We start from the raw sequence: 27,084 nt of genomic DNA, 5'->3' as shown, positions 1-27,084 counted from the left end.
TCCACAGACTGCTGGGGATAGTAGTTAACAGCTCTTCCCTGAAGCCATCAGCAGGGTGTATACCTGGCCCAGTTCACAAATTCACAACCCGTCTTTTCTGCAGTGATGACACCCTGGTGCACATCCACGTAGGGTGTGTCAGATTGCACCCCCTCTTCTAGCTCCTCTAGAACCTCTGACTGGTTGCACTTCTTCCCACACGTCCTCATTGATGCACACCCTATCCATGGCACCAAAAAGTTGTGAGACATCCTCATCAGTAAGAATGCCTAGACCAGTGGCTCTCAACCTGCAGCCCACGGGCCACTTGCAACCCAATCAACATGTAGCTGTGGCCTATGTGACATCCTCAGGGCCATATAGATAGTATTGGATGCAGCCCACAATGGTAAATGAGTGGGACTAGGCCAGCAGTTCTCAACCTAAGTCTGCAGCAGCCCAGATCTGCAATTGCAAGGAAAGTCCCACTGAACCTCAGGTTGAAGCATACCTAGTGCAGCTGCAGTTTTAACTGCTAAAAATACATGTGTACCAAGCATGTGCAAACTGCAATTTTTCACAGGTTCATAATTTGATCAAATTAGGATAGATTTTCATGGAGACAGCAAAAGGCACATCAGTGACCTAAAGGTCACTCTGTCAAATTTCCAGTCCGTACTACACAGCTTTTAAGAGTCACCAGAATATATTTTTTAATAGGGCAAAACATTTTTTTAGCCTAATTCTTGGAAACAGCTGAACTATTTTGGCTGAAATTTTCCAAAATAATTGAAAAATAATTCTGCCTGATAGACACCGAACATGGAAAATTTCAGTCCAAATGATTAGTTTGGCAAAGTTATAAAGGAACTGAAAACAGAGTCTTATAATGGGAAGTATCAGGCAACCTTATTAACAGGAGGTGCTATCAGCCCCACCTATAATGCTAGCCCACTTACGCATCTGACACAGGCCCCTGAAGTGCCATCAACATCCTTCTTCAGGAAGTGGATTTACAAACACAGTGATGTATCCTGGTTGTATATAATGCAGACTATTCCATGTCCACCAGAAAAGCCCTGTTTCTCATGTTCATGATGATAATGTAATGACAGGCAACTCCAGAGCTGGCAATTCACTGGTAGGACCTGACATATGGCTGAAAAGGATGACTGGTTGACACACAAAGTTTGATTTCTGCTGTTCAGAGAGGTATTTCCCTCACTGTGTGGGTGATATTGAAATGCATTCTCCAATGCTCCCCATCACTCACTAAACTTCAAGTCTTGTAAAAACAGAGTAAAGGAGCTTCTCAGAATACGTTAAATCTGTTCAACTGTAACTTCCCCACGGGAGCAGCATCCCTCAGCTAGGCGTGGAAATACCAGTGAAAGTATCGCATATTCAACAGTAAGCAACCTTGCAGCAATCCCTTCTTCTATGTGAGTTTCGCTCATTGCAAGTACACAATTGACCCCATAGGGACCTAGCTGTTTACATGGGCTCTGGTAAGTACTTTAAAAAATTCCTGTTTGTTTTCATTCTTCATGGACTTAATCGACCTCAGGGCACGATGGAAGACACTAGACTAGATCAGCAGGCTTCTTACAGTGCCAGCAGCAGCAGCACCTGTTACTGCATGTGGGCAGCACCCCTCTACTCTGAATATCGTGGGTCACTTGGAAATGAGCAAACCACAGTTCTGTCCCTCCTTACTTTGTCCTTTGGCAACTGGCACAGATGAATTTTCTTCCCTAAAATGTGTAACATACTGGTTAGAGCAAGAGACAATCAGTGTTGTGGCTGGGAGTCAGGACTCCTGAGTCCTAACCCCAAACCTACCACCAACTCACCATCGTTTTAGGGCACTGTATTTTTCTCTCAGAGCCTTGGCTTCCCCTGTAAAGTACACAATACTTTCTGTTCATAATTGGTTTGTAAAGTGCTTTAAAGCTGTATAACTTCTAGGCATTCTTTGGGAGTTCACAAAAAAAGTGGATGAAACTGCTTCATTTACTTTTTGGATGCACGTCATCAGTATGAGCAGAGTTATAGGACTTAAGCACATTACTGACTGTACAACTTCCAGGTAAAAACAGTGATTAAAAAATCCAAAGGCCAAAGAGGTAGGTTCCTTGTGAGATACATTAAGAATCCAGAAGACATTTCCCAGACACAACCCCTAAACATGACAGAGCATCTATAGCTGAGGAATGTATGTATTTAGATGGGACAACCTGTTTCCTATTTCTTCCACAGATAAATTGGTGTTGGCCTTTGAGGGGCCTCAGGGGATCTGAGTAAAGTGAACGGTGGCGGCAGCAGTCCCCACCCCAAAACAAACATAGAAAAGGTGTTGGTGAAATAACTTTATTTAGTGTGATACACGGCTGTGGTCAGACAGTCGCTATTCATATTAATAGTCACACTTGGCTAACAGCTAGGAGACAGCAGGGCCAGAGACACACACTTACTATTATGCACATTTATAGGGAAGGCAGTGGGAAGTGAACTATTGTATACCTTCCCAATTACTTATCCTCCCCTTCCTACTTCCTTCCCCCCGGAAAGAAAGTCCAGTGACTTGAGAAAACAATACAACACAGTGGCAAGGTTTATCTGCCAGTAAGAAGGGGAGAGCAAAACCTGTTCTATTGCAGACACAGACACACTGACAGAACATCAGCAATTCCCACACAACAAGGAGTATATACAGGATATGGGACAGAACTTTATCCTGGGGGTCTAAAGGTTCAGACTAGGCCATTGAGGGCTCTGGATAGGAAAAAGGGGACACTCCAGAATAAGAAGGAGAAAAAACAAAACATCCCGGCTTCTCCCTGCAGGTCAGCTCACATGGAGAGGAAGGGACAATGCTGACCAGGTACCAAATGTGTGCTATCTTAACAACCACAGCTGAGAGCATAGCAGGGTGCTCCATGGCCATTAAGTGAACACAACCAGAAGAGCCAGCCCTGGCATCATAAGTTGGGTGCTTCCCAAAAGGGAAATCCCAGCTACAGGGTTAAAAAGTTAGTTCATCAAGATAACAGTGACAGTTCTTTCCTCTCCCTGGATAGGGCCACAGGATTCATGCAAAGCGCACACAGCTGAAGTGGTGACCAACAAGGCATTATTTTACCAGGGGAAATACAACTTATGCTATCCCATGCTGCCGCACCCCTTCCAAGCCCCTTTTCTACTGCACTGTCTCTCCCCTCCCTTTCAGATGTACCCTGACACCACTACACAGACCAGGTGGTCAAATGGATGATCTAACAGGACTTCTCCATCTCTTCCTTTTACACTCCTCTCAGCCAATGGACAAGCCTGATCACAGCAGAGTTGTGGGTGGGGACAGACAGACAAAGGCAAAAATCACTTTTAAAAAAAGTCCCCTTTAAAACAAGCATAAGAGTCACTAAGAGACGTTCCCTCAACCCAGGCTGGAGGAACTGAAGCAGCCACAGAAAGCAACATCTCCCCTCATTTAACAGCATCCTGTTCTAATCCCATCTTCCCCTCCTTTGAATGTGGGAACAAATCCATTTTACTGCTTGTGTCAATGTTGGGGATGTTATGGCCTAGCATCTTCTCCACATACTGGATTGGGGAGGTTTTCCAGCAAAGGCAGCTGCAAGGTTGAGGGTAGTCATGTTCTAGTTCATAGGCAACACACTAGATAGCTAACAGAGTAAAACTGCTGTCACCCACATTCAATCTAGTGGAACATGAGATATCCAGCTGCCCTTCCACCACATTGGTTGGAGCTGCAGGCGCTGGACTTCGGCAGTGCAAGCCCCATTTCCGCATAACTAGTAAATTGTAGCTTGTATCCTATGTCTGGCTAGCAGACACAGTAGGCTGTGCATGTTCCACAGAAAAAGGAGATTCCCAGCATGTCTGCAGGTGAAGAGAACCAGAATGGGACCTGGGATCCCCAGTCCTAATGCTGCCACATCCTAGTGATAAATTCTAGATTCCATTTGCAGCCTGCAGATAGAGCTCAGGTCATCAACAGATGAAGCCAGGCAGGCTCCCCAACAGAAACTCAATGCTGCAGCAAGCCTGTCTACCCTCCTCCCCTGCAGCTGACAGCATTCCCTGGGTAAAGGCTCCAACTGAAACCAGTGATCCTAGGGAATTCTACCCACCACAGGACAAAGGAAGCAAACAAGATCAGTGGCTTGTGTTAGAGCAGACTGGGGAGTAGAATGTCCAGTGCTCAGATATCACACTGATGGGTGAAGTGAGGACCAGGAAGTTCTTCCACCCAAACCTCAAAAGAGAAGATGCAGGAATTGGCTAAAATCAGCCACAGGAGGGAGGGACTGGGAAGCTGGTACTGTGCACCCCCTGCAGGAAGCAAGACACGGAGAACAGATCACCCCTAACTGTCAAAACCAAGTCAAATTGTGACTAGTTTTAAAGGAGAAGTCTGGAGGGGTGGGGAGGGAGGAAGTGGGGACATGGGAGAGAAAACATTACTGGAGTGGAAGGAAAACTGGTTCAGATGCAAGGCAATTGGGGAGGGGAGAACCCATCCCCAGCTTTATTTTTGTTTTTCCCTAACTTGGCAGCTTTTCTGTTGCATTCACAGGAAAATACACCTGAGCAGATAGGCGCAAAGTGTGGGATGGAGTAAAGGGCACCATGGCACCAAAGTGCAACTAAAAGAAGACAAGACATTCATTCTGCACTCAGGGCTCATACCATGCAATAGGAGGGGCAGCAAGGGCTGCTCCTACCAGCTAACAGTGAGCTCGCTCGCTTAGTAGATTGATTAGTTATTTCTTCAGTTCACAAAAAGTAGGTTTGCCTAGCCAATGAGAAGTGATGCTCTTCAGTGAGACTGGCCTATCAGGGAAAGTGTTGCTATACAATGAGCTCTTCAGCAGGAGCAGCTGCTCTCCGTTACTGGCTGCTCAGGAGGTTTCTCTAGCTTGATGTCGATCACTGGAGAAGACAAGTTAAGGAAGCCACCTGGCCAGGGTCATCGGCAAAACATCACAATACAACTCAAGCCCAGTAGAGCACACAGGACAAAGCACAGACCTTACCTAACACAGGAGTAAAGTTGTGGGTTTCCACAGTCAAGAGCTGGGTAACAAGTGCAGCCTCCTAGGTGGCTTGGTACATAGGCATCAAGGCCAGGAACTATGAGGTTTGTTTTTTGAAGCAGATTATCTCCAGAACTCACAGCTGGCTGAACGCACTGGTAGGGAGCTGCTGCCTGTGTGAAAGCTGAGGCTGAGAAGTAATACTGAAGTGGCAGCAAGAGATCTTACATCTCACAAACTAGGCTGCTGCTGCTATTACACAGTGGAACCGGTATGCACTGCCCAGGACAGCATCTACTCTCCCCGATAGAGGCCAGCACTTTGGTTACAGCACATTAGCAACTACCTGTAATTTTAAACTGGTGTAACCTGGGATTTGAGGCATTTTTTTCTATAAATCTGAACTGGCCTTTCTCCATAAACAGCTTATGGCAACCCACTAGCCCCACAAAGCCTGCTTCTCAAGGACAGCTGACCATCTCCACCCCACACTGTATTACCAGGTTTGTGCATGTATGGAGTCACCAGTTGCTGTTAGAGCATTAGCTGGATACACAGGCAATTAGTTTTTTCTGTGGACTGTTGCTTTGGCAGAGGCTATGTTCCTATCCCTCAGTCTGAGCAATTCATTTAAGGGGCGAGTTTGATGGGCTCTTGCTAAGCCTCACTTGGCAGTTCTCTCTCCTGTAATTCTGAATAGCCTTAGTCACCCTTCCGGAGAAGGGAAGATGCATTAGCAGAGCCTGTACACTGAACAGCAGACATGATATGCAACAACAGTTGGGGGGACTGGCTTCACCCAACACTTTGAGGGGACAGACCGATCAGAAGGATGCCCCAGGCCATCTTGCATGCAAAGCACAGAATCAGAAAAGATTAGATCATACTGAAACATTACAAATCCAAATACATTTCACCCCAAGCCTACATAGCAAAAGCTCAGTACTGGCCCCAGGGGGCCAAGTGGCCAAGACACTTGGCTGCAGATCCTCAATTTACACATGCAGGTGAGCACCATACTATAAAGGCTACTTATGGTTTGCAGAGATGAACTGAATCAAGGTCCATGCCTGTCCTCAATCTGTCAAGGACAGCAAGCCAGACCTGGCAACAAGGAAACCTGGCTAACTCTTGCAAAAAGAAAGCTACTGAATAGCAGGTAAGGATACTGTCTTCTTTGCTCTTTTCAGGTGTACTATCCATCCCAGGTAAGGCAGCAGCCACACGGCGGAAAAGCTGAAAGGCAGCGACAAAAGCAACAGGTTAATGCAGAGCTTGCCAAAAGCAGTAAATGATTAAAAACTAAAATTTCTCTCTCTGCAGCTGCTGTTGGAAAGTCAAGGTTTTGCCAAGAGTTATATATGCATTTTAGCCAGCACTGCAGTAATTAACACAGTCCTCATGAGAATATCTCTAAGGACTTTATTCAATCCCAGTCCAGAGTTTAGAAGCTACTAAATATCTACAAAGCACACCTCTGATGCAAAATTTTGCTTTAGCTGTTTTTTACTTCTTTAAATGTACCATACCATTGCTCCACATACACCACAGAATGCCAGGATGTTAAGAGCAGGCTGGCTAATAATTCCATCCTACACTTAACAGAGATGTAAGTCAAAGGCAGCAATTTACCTTTCCAACCTTCATTGCTTCTGTACATAGCTGTTTTTGTTATTGGACAGTGTTACCCACCACTAGATTGATCTACTTTGTTCCAGAATGAGCTAGGGAATGACATGGTGTGTAAAAATCTAACCTTCAAGTTATGGGACTTCATGTGGGAAAATAAAGGGACAATGGGGGTAGGGAGAAAATGTCGGAAGGAAATTCCTTAACACTCCATTGCAAAAAAAAAATTACAGGGCCCATGGTTAGTATATGATTCTCTGAAATCATTGTTTGGAACTCCTGCTGGCAATGATGCAGCAGTAAACATTCCTGCCAGCAATACTAGTGCACAATCAATCAAGTGAATGCAGCAGAATCAAAGCGACTTTTGCTCCTGTCAGAACATAAGCTGTAAGGGGAGGGAAAATGTTCAAGTTTGGCACATGGGAAGTATCAGCATCCAGCTTTACAAACATTACAAGCTATTAGAACTGGATGGTTGTCCTTTTAGTTCTCTTTGGCAACTGGTGAGGGCAGTGTGCTCTGGGTCCAATGCAAGGGTGGAGACCTTTCCTCATCCCACTGAATTGAAAAGCAGCAGCATAAGATAAATTATTCAGGGGAAACGCAGGTACTATGTAAATACAGCACAAGTAGTCCCCCCTGGGAAGCCTGCCACACAAGGAGTTTGAGCCAGATAAGGGAACATTGACTGGCAAGCTTCTTATCAAACAGGGACACTTTACCCAAACAATATGAAATTCAACTACAGGGAAAGACAGGTGAGAGCATCCATAACCTATGAATAAGTGAAGAGGAGAGGAAGATGAAGCTTACAAAACAAAAACACAAACACCAAGAAACCCATCGCTATCACACCAGGCAGTCAAAGATTTCAGCAATGAGTTATCCCTCCATGGGAAGGATGAAGTGAGAGGGGTATCTGGATGGATTGAGAGATGGGGAGAAGAGAAATTCTTGAAGGCTCAAACAGAACTTTTGAAAGCTCTGAGATTCAGATGTCATTTTACTTTGGGACTCAATGGGATAAACTTCAGGACACTTGGATGCTATAGTAATGAAGACCAAATAGAGGGAAGGAAGAAAGATCACCAGAAACCAGAGGCAGTTTTTAAAGTGATTTAAAAAATAATCTGAGATAATTTTGCCTCCTCCATCCCTAGATTAAAAACCTGTGTCATCCCATCCACTTCAACAGCCCACTATTCTGGGAGGACAAGGCTGATGGAATACCCACCACAGCAGTGCTGACAGCTTTTTCCCCTCAGTCTCTTTGCTATCAGTCCATGTTCTTCCTTCCCTATCTTTGGCAATGACAAATAGTGCCTCAGGCACAAGATGGCAATTGTGCCAAGAATTCACAAAGCTCAGTTACCTTGCAGCAATGGAGAATCACAGAAATTCATGCATTACAAATTTCTGCTAAGCAAATAAAGCAATACTATCAAGTAGATTAGGTCCAGAATTTTACACTAGTGCAGAGTGATCTAGTTAAAGACTAAAATGAGAAGTCCTCAAACCCAAGTGTGGGGTCCTCCACCAAACCTATTGCTCTGCAGCACGTTGTGACTAATGCAAGTCAGAGATGAGGAGTTTCCTGAAAGCAATGATGTTGGATGTACTTAAAATAAATATGGAACAAGGTTAAATTTTGTCCCAGCAGAAACCACCATCTGGCGAGGAAATTCCAGAGGACACTAATTAGCTGTGATTTGAAGGGAATACAGGTGGCTTTGTTTCTAAAGCTCTGACATGCTTTGGCATATCAGTATATGCAAACAACATTGTTGGTGTCACAGGTCTGGCAGCTGTTGACAAGGTCCCTTATTCCATCTGTATGAGCCACCTTTGGCTTGGGAGGAGAGGGAGACTCCTCTACTTCAAGGACACATTGACTGCCTAAAGGGAAGAATTTCAGAGGCTGGGAACACAGAGGCAGGGGGCGAAGTGGGAAGTGAAAAGTGCAGAATTTGCATCCTGAGCATGCAGTGCTGCTCTACCTGTTTCACATTGTATCCAGTCTTCGCACTTGTCTCAATAAACATCACATTCAGTTCTTTGGCTCTCTGCTCACCTTCTTCTGTAGTGATTTGCCTGGACAGACAGATGCAAACAGAAAAGAACGAGAGCAAGAGAAGGAAGAATAGACAGGAGAGAGAGAAGGCATGAGTTAGAGACTTCTGTGACTGAAACGCTCTTCATTGAAGAGTTTTAATAGTAGAGCCTTGTCCAAGAAGGGAGACAGAAAGGCTTCTCAGCCTTTAAGCCCCGCCCTCCCTTTACTTCCTCCTTATGCTCCAGCTAAGAAGGGAATAACCCAAATAAGCAGCTCAGAGAATACATAGATTATAATAACCAACAAGGATGAGTCTGCACAGGGTGAATTTCATGTAACAACACACTTAAGTCTCATTCATAACCTTCTTATGGAAGAAGGAAGGGTCCCCTTCAGCTGTACCTAATGCAACAGAATCAGTGTGCAGCCATGCAAAAAGCAAGTCCCCAAATCAACAGAAGGAAACTCCTTAAGGTGATAGGAAGGTCTCAGAAAGGCTCCAGCAGGAAGTGAAATTCAACAGCAAATATTGAGCTGCTGCTTGGGAGCTAAGCACCTGAAAGAGCATCTCTGACCAACGCCCTATACATACCTGTTTCATATTATATCCTGCTTTAGCACTGGTTTCAATATACATCACATTCAGTTCGTGGGCCTTTCTCTCGCCCTCCTCTATAGAAACCTGTCTACAGCAATGAGAACAAATCATAGAAAAGAAACCAAAACAAAGGAAAACTAGACAGAAATGATAGTAGAAATTAAAAGAAAACCCCAAAGGAACTGACCAGCAACTGAAACAACATTAGCAGGGAAGGAAAACATATAGGCCACACAAAATAAAATGACAAATTAAGTAATGGTTCAACTCTTCAAATACATTTGACATGACAGCTTAAAGGACAGCATCTGGTTCTTCTCAAAGGGCTAACAGTTTCCTAAGGGCTTTATCAAGACACAGAAGTCATAGCCAGGCTCAGACTGATACTAGGGTTTTGTCTAGACTAGGATTAGAGATGCAGTATTTTAACTAGTCAACATGATTTAAACACCTTCTAAGACTCTAGACATGACAAGGCAGGTTCTTGTTTTGACCAGCATTTTAGGTGTTAAATTGATCTGAACTTGATCATTTTGATCTAGCTAACTTGACAAAGCATCTGGTACAACCTCGATTACACCCTTGGGTGGGAATTTCTAATGCCATGTGCACTTCTACTAAGCTATACTGCAAGCATGGCATAGTCTCTGACTTTTTTGTTAAGGATAATACAAATGATGAGCTGCTATACACAGGGTGCCTTGCACTTCTGTCCCATCAGAAAATATTATTCTGGGCAAGGTGACAGGTGAGGTACCTACTGTATTTTCCAGTGCTGGAAAAAGGCAAGAGTGACAGCTTCCACAAGTTTGACAAATATTAGAAAGTCCAAAATCTGAGAGCCAGATGAGTGATGTATGAGGCCAGAGTTATTTCCAGCACCGAGGAAGGACCTAAGATACTAATTGCTCAGACCATGGTGTTATTGTGGATAGAGAATGGCTCTCATGTTTTATCTAGTCACTTTCCCTGGCCGATTCAGAGTGAGGCAGCTTGGAATCCTTGTCAGCCAGATATCTTAGTCCAGATCATTTGATGTATGCTTATTACAACCTAGTTTAAACTGTTGCTGGGTGGGAAGAGTTTTCAATGTTTCTGAAACATGTGGTAAGACCCCATTTACAGTGGTGTTCACTGAAGCTGCGAATCTGTAAAGTAACCTTAGTAGAAAGGAACTTTGAAAACAGAAATGAATTATAGCAGCTACAGGGGAATGAATTAGCATTGCTGGCATGAAGTAAACACTACAATGGTTCTGGTTCAGTAGAGTAGACAGAGCATCAATGTCGGCAGCCCAAGTAGTAAAGTGGCATAGTGAGTAGGAGCCTAGCCTCCGTTTGAGAGTCACTCACTGCTAGATGGTTTAACACAACTGCATATGCTCTTTCCAGTGGGTCTGGAAAGCTGAACACAGCAGCATGGCATGCTCTCCCTTAGTGAAGGGGAACTGATAAAGGTAGACAAGAGTCAAAGAAAAAATGAGACTCTTCTGGCAGCAATATGCACATACAATGTTTGAGTATCATGTCACATGAGCAGTTGAGTAACAGCAACACAACAGGGGATGCAGAGAATGCATGCTGTAAACTCTAATGTGATTTTTATACTTCATGGAAATGGTAAAATAAAAAGCAGATTTAAGTTTTAAAATATTTTTAAAAATACTCCTTTCAGAGAGATCCATGTTGGCAGTTGAACAGTCAGACATCTTGTTGAGCCTCATGTCAAAGCAGAGGAAATTAACAGCCAATTGACACTGTTTGGCTGAATGTTTACAAGTGCTTCTAGCATGGCTACCACACCAGTGAAAGAATATGTTTGACAAAGCATTTCTGTTTAAATTCCTCTTATGGCTTGAAAAAATCACCCACTTGACGGAAGTATCTTGTGTGCAGCCTGGGGTGAATTGTTTTAATTTGGTAAGACTGCATTTGGCCATGAGAGTTCCAAGTGTTTTCTTCAGTTCAGCAACTTAGATTTTTTTTTACTGTACACTAATAACTTAAATAGCTTAGCCTGAAGCATTCAAATTTTCCATGGACTAGAACTCAGTAAAGTTAGTGCTTTTGACATTATTAATTTCAAAATGGATACCTTCAATTGAGTTAAAAAATACTGTGCAGTCTAATTTTCCCCTCATTAACAATGTGCTGAGGTGCCTAACATTTAATATACATGAGCAGACATACTTAGGAGGTTATACACAATGAAATAAAGGCACAGTAGTCATTTGTGTCTATAGTATTTCTATCGTGCCCATCACAATGGTACATATGTGACATTTTGAATCTCAATGCACTTTATCCTTTATAGAAAGTAAATTTCAATCAATGCAATAAGCTTTAATCAATATTAAGGATGAGAATCTGAAGTTAAAAGATTCAGGAATGCTAACCTCTGGTCCCCTAGGATGCTAACTACAAACTGCACGTTTTGAAGTAGCACTGTCACATTAAAACTGTTTTTTGAAAACTGAACAACTGTCTTCCTTAACATACTAGTAGCACTTTGAATTAGTAAACCTGAATGAGTGTGAAGAGTCAAGTTTATTTTTCACATCTTATTTTGGACTGCTCAGATAGACCAGATTCACTTTTGTTAATTGTTTCATTTGCTGGTTCCAAACACTGCAATGCTGTGCTACTGCAGAGAATTACGTTTTGTAGGAAGCCTCTCTGTTGATCTCAGATTTGGTAAAATTTGTTTTCACATACCTGCATCTGGTGCCAAATTAGACTTGACAAGGGCCTCTTACATTTGCCAGGCACAAGGAACCCACTTAACGTTGCTGTGGGAACCAGAATTTCCTGATTTTTGCAAAGTTACTTTTTCAATCTTATCTTCCTATTAGCAAAGTGTTTGGTACCAAACAGTGAGGGGGAGGCTGTGTAGAGTGGGTGCTTGTTTTTGGTAGACTGAGCAGCTTTTTCAGTTTGTTCTAACCATGATTATTTGTATATTCTATAACAAAAGAAAACACCTTGGGCATTTTGTTACCAGATGTTATGGAACAAACACCAAGGAGAGTGGAAATTTCACTCATCATGGGCCAGTCAAGCCCCAAAGGGCCATTGTAGTCTGGCTTCAAAACATTTAGTCCACTTAAAAAGCAAACCAGCCAGTTTCCCAGCACCTGCTGGTCAAACTGGCAATGACACCAATTCCCCTCCATTACCTCTTATCTGCCAAGTCAGTTTTATTCCCCACCAACATGATGATGACATCACTTCCTCTCTCTGTTCGCACATCATCAATCCACTTGGAGGTTTGCTGGAATGAATTCAGATCTGTGTGAAGAGGGGAAGATTGAGCATGTTGACAAGCTCTTTCAAACAAGGGGATAATCAAACATTTCCAAAAGGGCCTCTTCTGAGACTAACTGTGTCTTTACCCCTGTGCTTTGCAAAGTCCCCCAACACTGCACAGATCACATCCTCAGACAGCTTATTATCCACTCAGAAGGGAAGAGACAGTTATGTTTCTAATATTATCTTCCAGTAATAACTCATGACTATACACATACTAGCTGTTTTCTCAAGCGTAGCATTTCGAACACAATGAGACATCAAAGCACCACTCACTTGTAATGTCATAGACTACCACAGCAATGGTGGAGTCGCGGATGTAGCTGGGAATGAGGCTGCGGAAACGCTCCTGGCCTGCTGTGTCCCAAAGTTGTAGCCGAACCTGCTGGTACCAGGCCAGGGAGAGCAGAAAGAGCAAAGAGAGAAAGAAGAAAGGAGGAAATTGTCCTTTAGAGAAAAGGCTATTTGCTAGAACTAAGTGTTTATGTCTCTCAGTCTAGGAGCTAGACACTTGTGCCTTGCTGACCAGCCCCCAGAACACACAAAGGCAGTGAACCTAGGTGTGCTATCTATTTCAGACTGTAAGAAGGACTATTTTAATTACTCTCTGTTTGCCTGGGAGTCCCATGAAGTTCACACTCTCCCGATCCCCATCCCAATAGGCCCTACATTGAGGTTATTGACATTCCAACCAAAAAGAACTCCCTTTGGCACCCAGTGCTATTTAACACTGTGACAGATGGCTAATAAGTAACCTACCACGTTGGCCTTCCCCTCCAAGGGAGGAGCATGCTGCCTCCACACTACATTTAGCCTAGAGAGCCAGAATCTCAGATCTGAGCTCGTTGTACAATGCTTACACTTATTCTCAATGCAAAGACACAGGGCAACCTCTTCAGGAGAGTCATACAAGGTAGCGAAATAGCAGCCACATTCTCCTCAGCATCAAGCATCCAAAAGAGGGTAATGGGGGTTTTCATATAAGCAAGAGGTTTCAGCAAGAAAAAAGCATGTGCAGCAAACCCCAGCCCACAAATGGCATTCGATGCTCCCTTGCAGGAAAACACGAAAAGCAGAAGAGGGCAGTTTGGTCTCTAGCACAGCAACCACATTAGCTTAGTCAGAATATCCAAAGCACAAAAAGAGCTACAGGAGACACCAGAATTTAAAATGTTATTTCTCCCTCCCCCACTCACTCCACTTTCACATCCACAGGAGGTTTTTGGGAGGTCAGAAAGAAGTAGTGATTATGCCCGGTTGAAGGTGTGTCCTACCTACATGAAGTGTCAGGGCTCAAAAAAAGGCCCCCATATACTGCAACAGTGAGTGAACAAATGCTGAATAAAAACATATCAAGTAGCTTCACCTCAAATTTCCCATTCCCCCTCCCTAAAAGATGCCAACTGTAATCCCGTTAGCAGCACTGCTCTGCTAAACAGTCTGAAAAGGCAAGAAAAGGCTGCGTCTGTCATTCCCAGTGATCTCGTTTAGTGTGAGCTGGAGGAAAGGACCCAGTAGAACTATCTGAGCAGGCTAGACCAGCTCACAGAGGCTAATTGTTCAGCAGTTTGGGACAATGGCTATTCTATGCCTGAAGGAGGATGTTAGTTGTAAGAGCTTGCAGGTGCCTTATACTAGCTACAAGATGAAGGCGGCAGTTTTGTGAAGGAAGGAAGGAGGGCAGACTACCAAATTCTGTTTAGGAAGAGATTTGTCTTGGACCACACCTCTCCAAATGTCCTACCACAGCAGGTCCAAACCCCTATGGCACCACCACTCCATTGCCCTGTGGCTTCAGGAGCGTTAGGGTGTAACCTTAAGTGTTCACCTCCTCGGTGCCGTCCGCTCTCCTGTAAAGGGCATTACTTTGTGCTAGTGTCCCCCAGTCCCACAGGAAATCCAGGATAGTGAATCCCAGCCACTACGTTACACTGCATACCAGCACGCATGATACAAATTTGAGACTTGTATCCTAGGCCCATTTCTTAGCTTCATAATACAGCTGCATGGTGGGACCCACATCACTGTTGCTGCTGCCCATCTCCCATTCACCCATGCAGGCTCTAAACAAGATGGAGTTTAAGATGCTCCCAACTTCAGCCTCGTGATTGTAAGCATAGCCAAAGGATACATCACTGAATGGAAGGTGGAAAGCATTAGATGGCACAGTCAAGATCTCATTCCAGTAAAGCAGCACTGCTGTTTGAACAACGTGCCGATGGGGAAACCACTGAACGAGCAAGCAGTTTGTGTTTGACCAAGCACAAAAATTCATCAACATCGAGCCAAGGTCTGACACTACAAAGGCTCTTGAGACTGCTTCACAACCTTGAGGTGATGGAATAAGAGGGGGATGGGGGAGAACCCAAACAATTTATCTGCAATACCCTATTAGCCTGGCTCCCAGAAGTCAAAACTTCCACTCAGCCAGTCTCTGGGGACAAGTAGTACCACAAAACCCCAAGCAGTACTGTGCCACAGAGAGAGAAGACCTTTCCCTACTCGAGAAGAAAGGGAGGTCTTCAGATATTTCTTTCATCCAGTTTAGCATCCTGGTATGCACAAGTTGTCTGGTCTTCTTACAGTACAAGGTAACAGACTTCAGAAGGAACATCACACTGTTATGGAGGAAATGGACCTGCCTGAATGCACAAAAGCCCCAAACCCGGCAGTTCTTCACTTACCTAGGAACATGAGTGGTAGCCAGTGTATCTGGAAGGTGGTACTGAGAGGTTCAAGCACTCATTCTGGATTTATTTCTCACCACTCCCCCAGGGCCAGATGAGCTCCTGCTCTGCCAGCTTATCTCAGCAGGCACCCAAATACATCATATGGGGCTGCCACTGCTGCTAGACTGTTTTGACTTACTGGAGGCTTTCTAAGGTGTTTGGAGAAGCTGAAGTTGCTATTGGGACAGACTGCATATATCTATTTTTGTGGGGGGGGGGAGGGTGTGGGGGGGCGGGGGGGAATTAGGGAAACAATTATAATGCCCAACCTATCCACAACCATCACTGTTTTGTTTGTGGCCGGGACAATCTTTTACTCCAAGTCCAAACAGAATTGCAAGCTGCCCATAGCCTGCAATTCAGCCTGGTCTGCAGCACATGAAGGTTAATAGCATATTATGCGCCCCGCACAGAATCCATCCCTGGAAGAAGGGGAGAGGGAGAGATGTCACGCCAGACTTGCAGAGCGGGCATCCTGCCTCTCAAACTCCAACCTCAGGTAGGCCTATTCCCAATGTATATCAAAGCATGTCCACATCTGTGTGCAGAAGGCAGACTTGTCTTCATTTTTCCCTCAAATTCCTGTATGGCGCCCTATAGCACATTAAATTTGTATGTTCTGCTACCCCAGAAGCCTTTCCCTGAATGACGTTTCAGACAAACATTCCCAAAGAGAAGTAAGCTTGGAAATTACAGAGACATTAATTGCTTTTCATGGGGGAAATTTAAACAGAAAAGCAATCTTACTTGTATACGTGCAGCACATTACAAGGCGAAAGTAAAGGCAGTTCCCACCCATAAATCCTTAAAAGTTAGACTACTGTATCCTAAACTCTAGATTAAACATACCCAGCAAAGAAAAAACTGCTGGAGCTGTGGTTTTGGGTTTTTTTATACTTAGGTCTCATCTATACCATATAGCTATACCGGTATAACCCTACATGTGGACACTTACTCAGATATGACTTTTTGGCTTCCTAAGTGATAAACTAAAGCAAAAAAGGAACTCTAATACTGGAATAAGTGTCTACCAAGGGGTTATATCAGTACGACTGTATCAGTTTAAATTTACCCCTTAGTTTATACCAAAACCCCTGCCATATAGACCAGACCTTCCTTTTGATTTAGAGAAGGTTAGAATGATAGGTGTTTTCCCTTCAAAGTTGTTTACTCGTTAGAAATGCCAGGACTATTAAGTCTTGCCTTTCTCTTTTTGTTGGAAGGTGCTTTGAACACCTCAGATGTGTATTGTACAGTGTTTTAAGTAGGTGTTATCCAGCTTCAGACAGTTTGGGGGGAAAAAATTACTCCCCCAGTCAGGTTTCACTTCTTTGGTATCTTTGTCATATTCCTACTAGTTCTCTACTTGTCCAGAGAAAACCTATAGTTCTAGTGTTAAAAAAAAGTAGACAAAAAGGTTTTTCCGAAGCTTTTAAGGCCTTTTTTAACACCACATAGGAATATAAAAAGGCATAAATCCAATTCAAAACATGTACTCACCCTTTGCAGGTCACCTTTAAGGTTGGAGATTTGAGTAAATAGAGATCAATGATTTCCCAATTCCCCAAGCAGATGGAATTACTTTTGGAAGTGGGAGAAAAGGAGACTTTGGCTACCTCCAAGAGGCAGCAGATCCATCCACAAGACACCTGCAGGCCTCTGGCTATGAGCCTAACCACACCCCATATGGAAACGAGACCCATCCACAAGCAGAGCTGTCTCCTCCACTTAGAGGGCACCTATTAAAAGCAAGGCCCCTGCAGGAGCTCAGGCTTAGTACCTACTTGTAATGTCAAAGACAACGATAGCTGCAGCAGAGTCACGGATGTAGCTGGGAATGAGGCTGCGGAACCTCTCCTGGCCGGCTGTGTCCCACAGCTGCAGCCTGATCTGGGAAATGGAAAAATGTGGGGGGAGAGGAAGGGGAAAAGCAGGAAAAATGGAAACAAAATAAAACCAAAACCTAAGTGAAATAAAAAGAAAACTAATTTGCAAGGCAAAAAATAATGCAAACAAACATCCAAAGGAAAGTTAAAATGGAACAAAAATGCAGTGAAGAACAGTGAAGAGTGCTGAATGTACCTCTCCATCTCTTTCATGTAATGGCTGCAGCTAATACGGCAGAGCAATCATTCAGCCTCCATGTCCACACCAACCCGCTGACCTGTCAGACACACCCCATTTTGGTGAAAAACCAAAACATCCCTCAAATCAAACAGCATCCACTAGAGATGAATCAAGAACGTGCACCTACCTCATTGCATCCTGGCAGTCAGACAGGACAGGGCTATCCACAATGCTTGCTGCTTAATACGGCTGTACGTAGTCACAGCCTAACACACAGGGACTAAATCACCCTGAAGCCTGCCATAGATTAGCTCATTATGGAGCCTAGAGGGACTTTGCTTAATCTTATTATAAGGTCTAAAGTGAAAAGGTAGGATAATGCCTGAGGCCCCAGCCACTTCAACTGGAGCATCTCATAACACTACCAGGAGAGCAAACATCCTCCAAACTAGCTTGCTGTTTTCCCATTCTCAGAACAGAGGATCCCACAGTGGAAAGATGGAATACAAACAACAGATGACACTGGAAGCCATTACATCACAGCCTAAGAAGCAGGACCACCTGCAACCCCTCTGTGCTCACTCAGATGTCACACGTTCCCAAGATTATTTAGTAACAGATGACATTGCTGCCAGAGAAAAGGGTTCTTCCTTACCTCCTGATGAAGGTCGAGCCATCTGGGACCAGTTTTCATAAGAAAATCCCAGCCCTAAAAAACTCTAGAAAAACCAACCAGTCATGCTGACTTGGGAGCTGCACCCAGACACTGTGATGGCTGAGGGCAAGTGGAGCTTCAGCTCAGGCCAAATCTCTCCACACCCGAGCAGCCTATTCCTCTCTTCTGTTCCAGGATCAGACAAGATTCATAGTACGATGAAGAATAAAGCCCCAAAGCTTTGAACTTGTACTTGAGAATTCAGCTTGTTAGGGAGCAATACTGGGAGATGAAGTTCCATCCAGTCCTCCTAGCCTGAAGTTAGAGCTGTGACATGGAGCTCTGTCTGACAGTTATAGGTACTTATTAAGGTAAAGGTAAATGAGATTCCTAACACTCCATTTAGTTTGGTGCATCTCCCCCACGCCACAAGCAAAGAGCTGTTAGCAGCATGTGTGTGTTCTATCTCCCACAGTCAATGCCTGGGGTGTATTTATTTGGCAATTTACTTAGGGTACATCTACACTGACGGCAGCAAAGTTGCCATCATCAGATCGACCTATCTGGATCGATTGAACGGTCAGTGAAGGCCTGCTCAATTGATCCAGAAGTTGCCAGAAGTTGACTCAGTAAAACCACCCCCTAAAGTGGCACAGAGCAGTGAAGACGCCGCACAGAAAGGAAGCACAGCAATCAACGGGAATTACACAAGCTACTCTACGTGGCTTGCGTAACTCCCGTCGACTGCCACCGAATCGCCAGGTAAGTGTAGACCAGGCCTTAGGGTTGATTTTGAGAATGAAAAGTTCATGCACTAGGGGCTACAGAGTTGTTTCTTCTATTCGCTGTACAGGCAATGCAGGACAGATTTACAGTTCAAGAATCTGGCACAAGAGTAGCTCTGAGGGTAGGATACATCAAACATGCCAAACCAAAATGTTAATTAGGCCAGAGTGCAAGCATGGCAGCCAGAATCTTGTCTCAGACATGGTTAGCCCTGGATTTTACAAGGCCCTGTAAGAAGAGACATGCAAACAACCTGAGAGCAAGTATTTTTGCCCCTGGCTGTCTCATCCTCCTCTTGCCATCTTTGCCCCCATTTAACAGACTTTATGGCCTCTGGTGGTTCACCTACATCACTCAGAAAGCTAACAGTGGAGATAATGTGAGAGGAAGGCAGTTAGGAAATTCATTATCTGCCACAGCAAACCAGGGAGAGGGATGGTGCTCTGGTTTGAAGATCAGGTGCAGAGGCAGCATGCCCAGTGCTACCCAGCTGGAAGGGTTAGCATCACACCACTCAGGAGCAGCAGTAATTGGCTTCAAAGGAAGGCCATTTTCACCTGCTCAACCAGTGATGAGTAGTCATTTGGGATTCAACAGGTAGATATACTAAGAGGAATAGGAGAGGACACACAGGCACAGAGGACCTCATAAAGCCTACACACAACTGTACTGCTTCACTGAACCTATTCCTTCCTTCACTGACTTGATTCAGATATGTTTCCGTTATCCCAGTGTTGTAGGTTAGAATTATGTTACTGACTTATCCAGCCATCTGCCCTGTGAGAATTGGCCTTGTTATCCTCAGAAATCTTCAGTGACTTCACAGAACAGAATAATCTCTAATCTACTTAGATCCATTTATACTGACAGTCCCATAGGCAGCGTTGCAGTCACTTATGAGAATGAGTAAATTATGCTGGTGATATAGCAGCAACAAGTACAACACAGAGACAGCCATTTTCTCCAAGCATCTGAATTTGTCAGCTTAACCCAATTTTGCATAATGCTTTTTTGACCTTCCTCTGAAGCACCAAGTATTATCGCAAGTACCAGAAACAGGACCAATGATTTGAGCCAGTACAACAGGAAACAGGTAAGACATGCAAGACAGATTACTAGCCTGACCAGGTCTGGCAACTCCTGTTAAACACTGTCCCATGGAACGCTGCTGTGGGGTTTGGAGGAATGGCCATTGCACGAAGAACCATGCAGACACGTCATGTATGTGGGCAACTGTGGCTCCTGTGACTGCATTTGCTAGGTTTATTACAGAATCCACACTCACCGTGCGGTCTTCTAGATACATTGTCTTTGACAGGAAATCAATTCCAATGGTTGCCTAAAAAGAAAAAAAAGCCTTTGTAACCTGCAATTTATTCCCTAACACTGGTTTGTAAAGCGTTATATTTATTATTCTCAAAAATCTTCATGAACTTCCAATTAAGGCTGTTCACGAGCATTTACTATCACCTCAATCCATCGACGAAAGTGTGTCTTACAAAGTGCGACAGATATGGCAGTTTTCTGCAATATCTTTGTGAGATCTTATTGAATTAAGTTTAAGTAGCTTTGGAGTCCATTGTATTATAAATGCAAACCTTATGCCTTATTGTGGGATTGTATAACTTCTTTAGGGAGGAGATATGACCAATGTAAACCTGAGAAGCATTCTGAGCTTCAAAGGACTATTTTAAACATAGTACCAGACAAGAAAGAACTTCTGGGACAAACAAAGATAAGTGGGTTTGCCTAGGAATTGCTTAGGAGGAAGTGAACGCAAATTCCCACCTCCTGATCCAAACTTTTGAAGCTATACCCTGAGGAGAAACCCTTTGTCTGCAAATTTCAGGAATCGGTAATCTGATCAAAGCCTTGAGCTACTGATTTATGAGAGTGCTTGTTCTGAGCTAACAGCTGTTATGAACTGGTAACCAGAGAAAACCCTTGGTGGGGTTTGAAGAACAGATCACCTGCCAGACCCCTTGTGGGAGTTGAGGAGTTCTCTCTGGTAAACGTATTAGCATGTGTGTAGGCTCTTATTGTTTTTAATACATTTTCTCTGTAATGCTTTCACCTTAAGAATAAGTGTGTTTGCTTAGAAAGGGCTGTGTGGAAACACACAACTGTGGGCAATTATGCTGTTTATAGCTTCTAAGGAGAAAGCAAAATGCAGATGCTAACCTGTTTAAGCAATTTGATTTGCTGTGGAACTCACAATGTAGGCAGAGAACTGTAGCCTCTGTCAGAAGGGAGAGTTATGCAGCAGGTTCCACACCTTACTTATCTCCATATGGCACTAAGATGACAACACCCATCTATATGAAATGTCATGCATCTAGCTTCATATAAACACAAGAACCAGGGGGCAGCCAATACATTTAATAGGCAGCAGGTTTAAAAACAAACATAAGGAAATAGTACTTCACACAACACAGTGTCAACCTGAGGATCTCATTGCGAAGGGATGTTCTGAAGACCAAAAGTGTAACTGGGTTCAAACAGAATTAGATACGGTCATGGAGGATAGGTCCAGTCACGGCTATTAGCCAAGCTGGTCAGGGATGCAACCCCAGGCTTATGTAGCTTCTACCAGTTCTTGAAAGGTCAATTCTGCCCAAACAATTTAGGAATTTGATGTCCTTTGATAAAACAAACATTTACTGGGCTCCCACTCACCTGATAAGTATTGTCAAAACTGTCATACATAAACCTGGTGATCAGAGAAGTCTTCCCAACTGGAGGAAGAGAAGAAAAGAAACAATTACTTTCAAGTAGCAAAAAAGGAACAAGGATGCCACCAGAATGCCATTCCCAAAGTACAATTTATTCAAATGATAAAGCTTACAATCTCATAGTTAGTTGTTCTTCCTGCTACAATCTTCTTTGGCCTGTAAGGATTGCCTATACTACAAAACATCTATATAAATAACCTAGTCACAACATGGTTAAAATATAGTGTTGAACAGACCTAACCAGGTCATGTGATATTTTCAAGGTTTTACTAGTGAAGTACTCAGTATACTATAACTTGATTCTCAACTTAGTTCTACCTGAAAAGTAGATGGGATCTAAACATTACTCATTTTGTTCACCCAAAACAATGCCAAATCTGCGTAAGTTATTTGTATTGTAACACTTAAGAGCCCCAGTCACAGACCAGGATACCATCGTACAAGGCACTGCACAAACAGAACAATTAAATCATTTGTAAGCTATTTGGGGCAGGGACGAAGTCAGAGACAAGTGGATCCAGACAGAGGGGGGAGTACAAGGAAACGGTGTGACAGTATTGGACAGCATGATAGGCAGTTGCTTCAACACACTAGCAGACTAACCATTTTTGTAGGCATCTTAGAAAAGGAATTTTTTAAGGAGGGATTCAAAGGTGGATGATGAGGTAGCTTTGTCGATGTTTATGTCAACTCCTCAAGCATGCGAGGTAGCATGCGAGAAAGCATGAAGCTGCTTTTTGGAAAATTTAACAAGTGAGGCTGGCATCATCGCGATCAGAGGCAGGAGCTGATATCTCAATAGCGAATGAGGGATGATAGGTAGAAGAGGGATAGGCCGTGAAGGGTCTTGAAAATGAAGACAAATAGCTCATGTGTGATGCAATAGGGAAATGGGAGCCAGTGGAGGGGTGCAAAGAGAGGAGTGATATGGTCGAAGTGATGGGCTAGTGAAGTGATCTTTGCAGCAATATTTTGAATGGATATGAGTGAGGCAAGTCTGTGTGGAGAAGATCTAATAGGGAACTGCAGGAAGTCACTGAAGAATGAAAAATAGTAAATGTAGTGAAATCTCAATGGTTTCCATGGGCAGGATGGTTAGGATAATGGAAGACAAACAAGCAAAGCATCCCCAGGAAGGTCATCCTTATGATATACAATGGCATGACTGACCCAAGAAGATGAAGGGATAATATTGAGCAGCCTAAGAACTCTTACTGGGACTTACCATCAATGGGAAAAATATGCCCTGAACAGAAAGAGGTGGGGCTAAATTCTGAGCTTAGCTAAGGACCATTCTGCGGTCTATAGAAACAGGGAGTGAAGTAAAAGTTTGCATCTGTCAAGGCCAGAGAAAAACATATTGCAATAATCAGGATGCAAGATGAGAGCCTGGATGATACTTTTAGCTGTTTGGATGGATAGGAAAGGCCATATCTTAGAGATATTAACAGAAGCAATCAGTAACATTTAGTCATATTCTGCATATGAAGACCTAGAGAGAGGTCACAGTCAAAGATGATGCACACATTATGGGCCTGCGAGACACGCAGAATGGTGCTTTTGTTCACAGTGATCGAAAAATGAGGTATTGGGGAGGGAAGATCAAGAATTCTGTTTTAGCCATGTTGAGCTTATGGCTAGACAACCAGAATGAGATGTCAGAGAGAGGCTGAGATGTTAGTTTGGAGACAGGTCTGGAGAAGAAGTAGATCTCCAAATTGTAAGCATGGAGATGGCAGCTGAATTTATGTTTGCAGATGAGATAAACTAGAGATGGAGAAGAGGACCAAGAACAAAGCCTAGTGGAACCCGCACAAATAAGCTGAAAGGGGGAGGATGAGGAGAATCCTCTGAAGAACATGCTGAAGGAGCACTGAGAGGCAGGAGGAGAACCAGGAGAAGAGTGTGTCACTGAAGTTAAGGGAGGACGTAATTTTAAGAATAGCATGGTCTATGATGTCAAAGGTGGCTGATAGGACAATGAGGATGGAGTACTGGTTCAGAACTTTGACTAGGAATAAGTCATTAAAGACTTTCACAAAAGCAGTTTCAGTGGAAAGTAAGGGGAAGAAAGCCAGACTGTAAAGGAACTCTAGACAACAATTGACTGCTTTGTTTACAATGAGCTTAGAGACAAAAGGGAGAAGGGGTGGTAGCTGCAGAGGCAACTGGGGTCAAGGGCTTTTTAAGATGGGAGGGACTGACACATGCTTTTATTGTGAGGGGAAAAGCCAGAAGTGAAAGATGTTAAGGAGATCAGCAAGGGAGATGACAGTGGGCTATGTAAGTTACACTATTATACCACTTATTTGTTTTCTGACTATTTAATACCCATGTGCAACTTGTATCCCATTTACATCATTATGGAGTTTGACCTAGAGATGTGTATGGCAACTGCATCTGCTTATACCAGGTATGAAATCAGGCCCTATGTTTCTTCACCTATATCTACTTTTCTCAGTTGCTCCACAGCTTCTGTGTACCCTCTCTTTCTGCACATCCCTTCCTTTTTCTTCACAGGAAGAGGACGTACTTTTCTGACAGGAGCTACCAAATGGTTTCATAATGGGGTCCATGTTTTAATATGGATCCCTTCCCATCCATTCGTAATTGCTTAACATACCTGTGGAAACTACAGCCACTGCCAGCATAGATAGTAACATTAGGAAAACAATATATATTTTAGCTTTCCTTAAGCACTGGATGGAATGGAGAAGGAGCCAACACTATGTGACTAATCAGCTCTCCATGGACAACCAGGCACTCCTCAGACCACTGGGAAATTTGCCTTATGGGATCATTCAATGTTTTCACATTCTCCTTTACCAACACCCGCACCCCACTATGTCAAGGCCACACACTGCAGTGACCCTCGCTCTACTGCCTTCCCAAGCTAGGCCATGCTCCCTCATGGAGCTTCTTAACGCTGCATTTTCAAGCCTAGTTTATGCTGAAAAATAATTGCTTAAACACATTTGGGGATAACCATATTTTGCAATTGTGTTATACCACGCTGGACAGAAGTCACTATTAAGTGCTTTTACCATATTTTGGTGTAGATATCTAACAAACCAGGTTTAGTTACAGGTCAACACTACTTACACAAAATGGTCATTTCTGTCCACACAAATCTAAAACAGCAACATTATAGCACTTGGATCATAATTAGGCCTGATATAATTCCATTTTTATTATTTTAAAATTGAAATGACCACTCCAAAGACCTGGAAAGACATTGTTGTGAAAAGGCATGGCCACACATGGAGAAGCAAGGCCCGGATAAGTGAAGAATGGAAGACATGTTGTGATCAGTGCAATCTATAGGAGGGCTGAAGGACCAATCAATCAAGGTGATCATTTTTATAATTTGACTGGCAATATCAAAGTTTAATAAACAATTTTTTCTATTTTATCAACTTCAGTTTTCAGAGTTGTGGGAAATCAGGGAGGGTGGTCAGAATCTTTAAATATTTATCCTTGCAACGCTTCTGTGAGGTAGAGAAGTACTATTATTCTTATTTCACACAAGGCACAGAGAGAGACTAAATGACTTCCCAAAGGTCACACAGGAAGCCTGAGTTGGGGCAGGAACTTGAAACAGTCTCCTGAGCCTCATGTTAGTGCCATAACCACTGGACCATCCTTCTTCATAAATGTGAGCTTTCAGCAGAGAAACAGTAAAAGCCCTTTCTGACTGCTTGCACCTGGGCATGGTGCTCCCCCAGTGGGTCTAGGCTGAGCAGTGGAAATCCATCAAGATCATGCAATTCCTCCAGAAGTGCAGAGAGTGATTCCTGAAATCTCTTTACCCTACTCAGTAACACCTGCCGCATGCAGTTTACAGAAATTCAGCATTACACTCCATCCAGTAGCTTTCAGTCTGGGGGGGAGGGAGAGACAGATTTCTCACTAAAAACAACAGCAATCTCAGTGCTCTATATATACATGCACATTTGTTATTGCAACTTTAAACATGTTATGGAAGTTAGCCAGCCAAGGCACACAAGTTTGCTTGCATGCCCTATGATAAAGAAAGGGAGCTTTTTAAAAAATTCATCTGCCCAACAGTGAGTGAGCAGAATTTCACAAAGCTGGATAATGCCAACAGCAAGCACAGTGGACAAATGAACTGGTGGGACAGAACCACCATTAGTATAAAAAGTTCAGTGTACCTACGCTACCCACACAATCATATTTTGAACCAATGCACTCTTGTCCCCCATTCACAGTAGGCCATTTCTAAAGCCATTTCAATTGCACTACTCTCTAGCTGTCCATCCCACAGAGTTCTTGACACAGCTGCCAGAAATCATGGATTTGGGGAGATCACAACCGGTGCACTGCAGAAGACTAAAATGGAAGAACTATTCACAACAGTCGTACTGTAACACCAAACACCTCCATCCACACTGGCACCAAAATGGCAGAGCCTGAACTGTGTTTGGGCCAAGTAGGTTGTGGAGGCATGTGATGATCTGACTGGAGCACTTGTGCCTGGTCACCCGGCCTGATTCAATATGCTGATGGCAGCATGTCATTGTCAGAACAGCAGATCTGCTCAGTGCAGACAAGGTCTTATCCCTGACTAAGGACTGGAGAGCTGATGGCCTGGCTGAACACCCCACGCACCAGCCCAGGGCAGCAATGGCGGGGACACAGCCAGCCACCACCAGGAACAGTGAACAGGGCTCGGATTTGTCTGGCCTTGTGCGAAGAGCATCAAGACAGCGGCACCCCACCCAACGGAGAGACTAACACTCAAGGAAGGAATGACTGCAGCTCCGCCGATACCCACGGGTGGCAGACGGTGACCTGGCCACACCCCGGGACCCTGCCCTGATGCAGCCACCGACTCCGTTTCTTCCACTTGGCCACCTCCCACCCCATCCCGGGTCTGCCCCGCCTCAGACATGGACCCCCCCTGCCTCCAGATCCGCCCTATCTCCGGGTCCGTCCCCTAGCCCTGGCACGGACCCGCCCCTCCCCGCCCCCGGGTTTACCTCACCCCAGGCACAGACCTCCCTCGCTCCACCCTGCCCTGGGTCCCCCACGCCGCAGCCATGGACCCGGCCCGGCCCGGCCCGGCCCCGCTCACCGCTCTGCTCGCCCAGGAACACCAGCTTGAACTTGCGCAGCGGGTTCCCGAACTCGCCGCCGCTGGCGGGCGCGGACATGGCGGAGCGGGGAGGCCGAGCCCGAGCCGGGACTGGGGAACGGAAAAGAAGGACTCTCGGTCTCCGAGACACTGCCCGGCTCTGCTCCACCCGACCTCCGGGGTCCACCCACCGCCACCGCGTCGCCGTCGGGCGTCACTTCCGCAGGCGCAGGGAAAACGTCATCCTCCCGGCGCCGGGGACGAGGGGGGCTCATCCAGGCGGGCGCGTGAAGCGAGCGACGTCCCCACCACGTGACCTACCGGCCTGTCAGTTGTTGCCGCGTAACGATACCGGTCACGCGCTGGTGCTGATTTCGGGCGCGAGGGCGGGGA

The 27,084-nt window shown here is 44.4% G+C and overlaps 1 protein-coding gene across 8 annotated transcripts; it reads right to left on the bottom strand.

Annotated features, from left to right (window-relative positions):
- Window positions 1-2,333: 2,333 nt before the first annotated feature.
- Window positions 2,334-27,038, bottom strand: RAB41 (RAB41, member RAS oncogene family). 8 transcript variants are annotated; one of them, XM_067548342.1, is made up of 8 exons: window positions 26,692-26,991; window positions 21,541-21,599; window positions 20,150-20,203; window positions 17,141-17,246; window positions 12,498-12,609; window positions 9,317-9,410; window positions 6,209-6,275; window positions 2,334-4,935 (listed from the first exon to the last, which is right to left on the bottom strand). In XM_067548342.1, the coding sequence occupies exons 1-8, from the start codon at window positions 26,768-26,770 to the stop codon at window positions 4,871-4,873; spliced, it is 636 nt and encodes a 211-aa protein (XP_067404443.1). In that variant the 5' UTR covers window positions 26,771-26,991; the 3' UTR covers window positions 2,334-4,870. The 8 variants fall into 8 exon arrangements, with proteins under 8 accessions (XP_067404443.1, XP_067404441.1, XP_067404439.1 ...); XM_067548340.1 differs by lacking the exon at window positions 9,317-9,410 and adding an exon at window positions 8,669-8,762; XM_067548338.1 differs by lacking the exons at window positions 9,317-9,410; window positions 17,141-17,246 and adding exons at window positions 8,669-8,762; window positions 12,904-13,012.
- Window positions 27,039-27,084: the final 46 nt, after the last annotated feature.

This window comes from Emydura macquarii, unplaced genomic scaffold (genome assembly GCF_026122565.2).
Source record: "Emydura macquarii macquarii isolate MOO-44397 ecotype Brisbane River unplaced genomic scaffold, CSIRO-AGI_Emac_v2 contig_1253, whole genome shotgun sequence".
NCBI classification, from domain to species: Eukaryota; Metazoa; Chordata; order Testudines; family Chelidae; genus Emydura; species Emydura macquarii.
Note: the sequence above shows the minus strand (reverse complement) of the source record. Positions and strands in the feature narration are given on the sequence as shown.